Source organism: Dioscorea cayenensis, unplaced genomic scaffold, assembly GCF_009730915.1.
Source record: "Dioscorea cayenensis subsp. rotundata cultivar TDr96_F1 unplaced genomic scaffold, TDr96_F1_v2_PseudoChromosome.rev07_lg8_w22 25.fasta BLBR01001239.1, whole genome shotgun sequence".
Taxonomy (NCBI): Eukaryota; Viridiplantae; Streptophyta; class Magnoliopsida; order Dioscoreales; family Dioscoreaceae; genus Dioscorea; species Dioscorea cayenensis.
Genome location: NW_024087630.1, coordinates 1 through 7,289, shown reverse-complemented (window position 1 = coordinate 7,289; position 7,289 = coordinate 1). Strand labels below are relative to the sequence as shown.

General features: G+C 38.2%; 1 protein-coding gene across 1 annotated transcript; it reads left to right on the top strand.

The window, feature by feature from the left end:
• Positions 1-2,151: 2,151 nt before the first annotated feature.
• Positions 2,152-2,853, top strand: LOC120255913. Its single transcript, XM_039263684.1, has 2 exons — positions 2,152-2,376; positions 2,431-2,853. Exons 1-2 carry the CDS (start codon positions 2,152-2,154, stop codon positions 2,851-2,853), a joined length of 648 nt encoding a protein of 215 aa, XP_039119618.1.
• Positions 2,854-7,289: the final 4,436 nt, after the last annotated feature.

Sequence of the window (7,289 nt, the reverse complement as noted above, 5' to 3'; positions counted from 1 at the left end):
CAAAAGCAAATTCAAGGCTTAATCAAGGGTTAACATGGGATTAAGAAATAAGATATACTAGCTCACAGGAATCCAGGCTTTGAAGCCTTTTACAAACATATAAAGCCAAAGAAACTGGGATCCACAACAATATAAAATTCAAATGTAAAAGTCTCACAACATTGCCCTAATGCTACAACAAGGTTTAGTACGAACTTTTGCATGCAAAGAAGGCTAGGAATCCGGCTTGAAAAGTGGCTTACAAATGAATGGAGACAAAAAACTGGGGCCCACAGATTATCACAAAAATGAAGCCATTTTTATAGAATGTATACTACCAAAAATTTATCATGTGGTTTTTCAAATATAACCATAAACAATTATGAGCTAAAAGAAAGCCAGAGAATCTTTGACTAGAAGGTCTACTATATAAAATCATGGTCTCAATCAAGTAAGCACCTACTGGTAAAGTATAGGTGTACTAATAATGCTTACGATCCTTCCTAATAACACTATCTAATCTCACCAAAACAAAACTTCATTTCTAACATTAAACATAAGCTGTACGATTGGGGTTTTAAATTCTGCTTGTTCACTGAGACATTTTAACAAAAAGCTCGAGAGCATAATGCTAAAACTAGGCAATTACACATTTTGCTAACTAAAACCCATACTAACAATACAACAAGTATTTCAAATAGTAACAACCATGAAGAATTAATATGGACAAGGCATACAAATGATCTATAGAACAACATCTATTACAATCACCAGGTTTGCTATCTTAGACTAAATTTTTTTGCGCCAAAAACTCTCAAATACACAAAAACAAAAAAAGCTACAAATCTAGTCTTTATTAAAAAAAATAATTAAAAAATTTATCAAATTAGTTAGGGTTTTTAATGGATCCAAGATATTTAATACTCTTCTTAATTAAAAAATCAAAAGAAACTAAAAACTGAGAAGTTAATACGACTGTAGATCCCCAAAAATAGAGACTTTGCATGTTTTTAAATGAAGAAAACACAGCAACAAAAATAATCAAGCCCAAGGAAGAAAATTAGGGAAAGTAATGGTTTATTAGCATGAAGCATGGCCAAATGCTACCAAATCTCACCAAATTAAATGATTAGTTCACTGAATACATGAAGAACATTGCAAGACTAGATCCAAAAACAGTCTGAAAGAAAAATTGTTGGCATTTTGAGAAAATAGGTATATGTTTTCCTCTCCAGATTAGGGTTTTAGTATTGGGAAGTGAGAGATGGAACCATAACTGCGATTTTGATTTCAAAGAGCAGTTTTTCATAAAAACAAGGAAGGCGAGGATGATTCCTGAACTTGAGAGGGAGGAGGGAGAGTTGAGTCACCGCCAGTCCTTGTCAATCGAGGCTAACGAAAGAGGCAGCAATGGGGATCGGGTTCTATTGCTCATACTTCAGTAAACCTTCACCAACACATTAATATAAGAGTCATCAACTGCAATAATCAAGGATGCTTGGTTACATTTAATAAGCCAAGAATCAACCAGTCTTGAAGCCCCTTCTAGCTCCAAAATTGTAGAGAAAGGGTATCTCCACCTTTAACAAAACTGTTGAAGATGTGATTGAAGATGGCACATGAACTAGTGGAACGGAAAAAACGGTCAATGGTGAGGTGAAGCCGAAGTTAACGAAGATGTGAAGTATGGTGTGGAGTTTGTGTTCATGCTGATGTTCATGATCAAGCATGGATGTTGGGGAAGTACAAGCATGGGAAGCATGGCACTATTTTATTACACTGTACTGGAAGTTATGTTAGTTACTCAATCTCTTGATAATTCTATCCAGCCAATGTGATATAGTTAAAGTTTAAGTTATGCCCAATAGGGTACTAGTCAAGTTATGTGATCCATTGGGTGTAATCTTAGAAACCTTTTGGACTTCCTACTTTATTGTAAATACTAGAAGAGAGTTGAACGCACATTGGTTGGTCTAACATCTTTCTCCACTCACATTCTCTTTGACCAAAAAACTCTGTAAAGCCTTATACTAGGAATTTCATCAAACACTTATAATTTTCTTTGATTTTTTAGCCTCTCCACACTAACAAACTAGTATAAGAGACAGTAGGTTAAAAATGATGACCAATGGCACTCCAGTGACCCTTTCTTAGCTTTCTATTCCGGTGTTCATGAGACAAGAGTATGGCAGGTGGTGTCTTTGTATGAAAACAGTGTTTAGATCACTGGAGTTGTGGGATCTTATGGAGAAGGGGGTGGCCAAGTCCAAGGATGAAGCGTTGGAGAGGGAAAACAAGAAGCGTGACGTTAAGGCTCTTTGCCTAATCCAGCAGGCGGTGGACGGCCCAAACTTGGATCTCATGGCAAAAGCAAAGTCTGTTCACGAAGCGTGGAAGGTTTTACAGAAATAGTGTCAAGGTACGTCTAAGGTCTTATCTATGAGAATACAGGCTCTTAGGCAAGGTTTCAAGATGCTACAAATGGGGGATGATGAAGGGGTCCATGAGTACATCTCTCAAGTCATCACCATTGTCAACCAAATATGGGCACTTGGTCACATGCTCGAAGAAGCTGAGGTTGTGTCCAAGGTTCTTTGGAACTTGGCTCTGAAGTTCGACTTTGTTGCTGTTGCGATTGAAAACGCCAAGGAGATATCAAAATTCACTCTTGATGATCTCAGTGGGACTCTGCAAGCTCATGACGTAAGGATGAACTGTACCTTAGTAAAGCTTGGCGAGAAGGCTCTTCATGTGAAGACTGAGTTCATCAGCACATGTCATAGCAAAGGAGGAAGCTCAGGAAGCTCCTGGGGTAATGGCAAAGGTCGTGGGAGGTCTTTCACTCATGGAAGAGGAAGAAGCAGTGGTGGCTAAGGAAGAGGCTTTGAGAACAAAAGCCAAATTCAGTGTTTTCATAGTAAGAAGTTCGGGCATGTGAAAGCTGAGTGTAGATCAATGGAGAAGCAACTAGAAAAAAGAGCTAGTCTAGTAGCATAAGAGGATGATACTAGAAATAACTTCGTGGCAAGAAGCTCCACTCGAAACTCAAAGAAACACAATATAGTTAATTTATTCAGATGTTCGAATCATATGACAAGAGATAGGATGCTATTCAAGAATATTCATGAGTCACCGAAAGTCAATGTAAGACTTGGAGATAATAAGGAGATGAAAGTGCATGGTGTTGGGACCATGACAGTGAGTACTCAATCGAGAGTTCAGAAGAAGCTACATGGAATGCAATATGTCCGGGGCCTCGCACACAATCTTCTTAGTGTGTGTCAATTACTCACCAAGGGATACTCAGTTGTGTTCAAGGATGATAAGTGTATCATCAATAAAAAAATCATACAAAGAATCATATCATAACAATCACAAGATTGAAGAACAACATTTTTCCTTTAGATATTGCAAGTGTTGAGTACTTGAATGTAGCTAAGAGAGACCAAGCATCTGAAGAATTATGGCATGTACGCTTTGGGCATCTTAACTACAGGAGTTTGATGTCTCTAGCTCATAAGCAAATGGTGAGATGAATGCCAGAATTGAGACAAAGCTCACAATGTGAAGATTGTGTGATGACGAAGCAGACCAGGAACAGTTTTCCCAAAGGCATATCCTAAAGAGCAGATTCATGTCTTCAACTCATACATATGGATCTATGTGGTCCTCTGAGTGAGGAATCCCTGGGTGGAAACAGGTATTTCTATTTACTAATTGATGATTATAGCAGGTAAAGCGGGGTCTTCTTCCTCAAAAACAAATCAGAGGCATTTGAAAAGTTCAAGAATTTCCATGCTCTAGTGGAAAGACAGACTAGGAGGAGACTCAAGACAATAAGGAGTGATCATGGAGGAGAGTTCTCTTCACATGAGTTTCAGAGGTATTGTGAAAGGCTTGGAATCAAGAGAGAGTTCTCGGCCCCATAAACACCACAACAAAATGGTGTGGTGGAGCACAAGAACTGAACTGTTGTTGAGATGGCAAGAGGGCTTCTCATTAGTGGAGAATTATCAACAAAGTTCTGGGGAGAAGCTACCTCAACTACAATGCATCTTATCAATAGATCAATAACACAAGCATTAGATGACAATATACCTTATGAGGTAGAGAATGGTGTTAAACCCAATGTAAACTATCTTAGAGTGTTTGGGTGTGTTGCGTTTGCTTTCATTCCTTCACACAGGCACCAGAAGCTTAATGATAAGTTAGAGAAGTGTATATTTGTTGAGTATTGCTCAGTGTCCAAAGTATACAAACTATACAATCAATCTACATGCAAAGTCATTGTAAGTAGAGACGTGGTGTTTCATGAAGGTTCTTGGTGGAAATGGGAGATAAACAGTCGAGGTGGTCAATTGATCTCAATTGAAGATGTCATAGAGGATCCTAATATTGATACAGATGATGCAATAGGATAAGGAGACAATGGAAGAGGGCAGGAATTACAATAGCAACACTTGAAGCAAGTTTTATCAGACAGAGCCCAAGTCCTCTAGTTGCACCTACAGATTGGTCACCTGCAAGGAGATCCCGATCACTGGCAGAGATATATAGCACATGTACTTTTTCTTTGTATGTTACTGAACCAGTGGAGTTCAAAGAGAAAGTGAAGCACAAGGCATGGCAAGTAGGCATGGATGCAAAGATGGCATCAATTATAAGCAACATTACATGGGAATTGTGCCAATTACCCTTAAGGAAATATGTTGTAGGTCTTAAATGGATCTATAAGATCAAATGTAATGTTGAAGTTGTGAGACAAAAAGCCAGGTTGGTGGCCAAAGGATATTCTCAAAAATATGTCATCGACTATGAAGAGATATTCTCACCCGTTGCATGTATGGAAAATGTGAGACTTGTGTTGGCTTTTGCAGCTCATGCAGGATGGCATGTATATCACTTTGTTGTCAAGATAGCCTTCCTCAATGAGGAGATACAAGAAGAAGCTATGTGGTTCAACTAGAAGGCTATGATTTCAAGAAAGTGAACATCTAGTATATCGCCTGAAGAAGGCCCTCTACAGGTTAAAGCAAGCACCTCATGCTTGGTATGGAAGAATTGATCAACATTTTAGAAAGCATGGCTTGTGAGGAGTGAAAGAGTAAGCACACTCTTTACAGGAAAGTGCAAGAAAATGGTGAGAGCTTATTGTTAAGTTTATATGTTGATGATATTATTTACACCAGTTCATCTGCTGCACTTATTGATCAATTCAAGGCTGCAATGGTGAAGATATTTGAGATGTCAAACCTAGGAATCATGAGTTACTTCCTTGGGCTTGAGGTAAGGAAAGAATCTGATGGCATCCTTGTTATGCAGAAGAACTATGTTGAGAATTTATTGTATCAACTCAACATGAAGTAGTGCATGCCAATGTCAAATCCAATGGGAGTGAATGAGAGACTCCAAAATGATGAGGCTAAGGAGTTTGTTGATCCAAGGATGTACAGAAGCTTAGTAGGGAAGTTACTCTATCTCACTCACACTCGAGCTGACATATGCTATGCTGTGAATTATCTGTCAAGGTTTATGAATTTCCCAGCAAGGATCATTTCCCTACTACCAAGAGTGTAGTAATATACCTTGCAGGATCAAAGGAGTATGGTTTATGGTTCTCACGAGGTGATGAGTGGATCTTAGTAGCATACTCAAATAGTGATTGGGGAGGTTGCAAATCAGACCGAAAGAGCACAACAGGGATGTTCTTATCCCTGGGTTCAAGTCCAATCTCATGGGGGTCAAGGAAGAAGGAGGTAGTAGCATTGTCCACAACGAAGGTTGAGTACATCATTGCACTGCAACTTTAGCAGCATGTCAAATTGTATGGCTCAGGAAAATCCTGCAACATTGTGGGTTTATATTCAATAAAGCAACAAGATTATGGTGTGATAATCAGTCTACAATTGTAGTAGTAAAGAACCCTGCTCATCATGGAAGAACCAAGCACATTGATGTGCGTTTTCACTTCATTTGAGGGTAAGTTACTGACGAGGTAATCTCACTGCATCATTGTTTTACTAATAAACAACTAGCACACATCTTTACTAAACCTCTCTTACCAAAGAAGCATGGGGCCATGAGAAGCATAATTGAAATGAATACTCTTCAATCAAGAGAGGGTGTTGAAGATGTGATTGAAGATGGCACAGGAACTAGTGGAATGGCAGAAACTGCTGATGGTGAGGTGAAGCCGAAGTTGATGAAGGCGTGAAGTATGGTGTGGAGTTTGTGTTCATGCTGTTGTTCATGATCAAGCATGGATGCTGGCAAAGTACAAATATGGGAAGCATGGGATTGTTTTATTACACTATACTGGAAGTTATGTTAGTTACTCAATCTCTTGGTAATTGTATCTAGCCAATGTGGTATAGTTTAAGTTTAAGTTATGCCCAATAGGGTGCTAGCCAAGTTATGTGATCCATTGGGTGTAATCCTGGAAAACTTTTTGACTTCCTACTTTATTGTAAATACTAGAAGAGAGTTGAACGCTCATTGGTTGGTCTAACATCTTTCTCCACTCACACTCTCTTTGACCAAACAACTCTGTAAAGCTTTATACTAGGCATTTCATCAAACACTTATACTTTTCTCTGATTTTTGGGCCTTTCCACACTGACAAAAACAAACTAAAATTGGTTTGAGGAAAGAGATGCTGGTCTTGGCAATCTTTTGAAGCTGAACTTGGATGATTGTGATAGAAAATCACAGTGAAACATTAGTGGGGCATTCATGGGATAAAAGTTCATAAGAGGGAAGGGCTTTTGCTAAAGAAAGAAGTGGAATACAAAGCTCACTCAACTGAGTTAAGTTACAGGTTATGTATAAAAACCAAGGTCCACATTCAACCTCCATCTTTGTCTATAATGAAAAGAAATTAAAAATTCCAAATTATGACAAGATGGAGGGCAATTGAATTCAACATTGAAATAGAATGAGAAAAAGAAAAGGAAACAAAGGGAGAAAGAAAAGACGAAGGGGAAGAGAAGACCATGAACAATGATGAATGTTGAGGAGAAAAAAGGAAAACGGAAGAGGTGGTATTGGATATAATGGTGAGCACAATTATGTTTATTATAGGAAGAGGAAGAATAATTAGCATAACATATAGAAAATTAATGAAATTTCGCTCTTACATGACTCAAAAACACTTAGCCCTTTATATAGGCTTCACAAGAGACCCTTCAACTTTTTAACTCATAACTCTTACATTTAGATTACATAATAACTCCAATCATATAACCTCGATCTTTCATATGCTATAACTCACAAATCTTCATATGTTATAACTGGCCCTCTGCGTCAACATA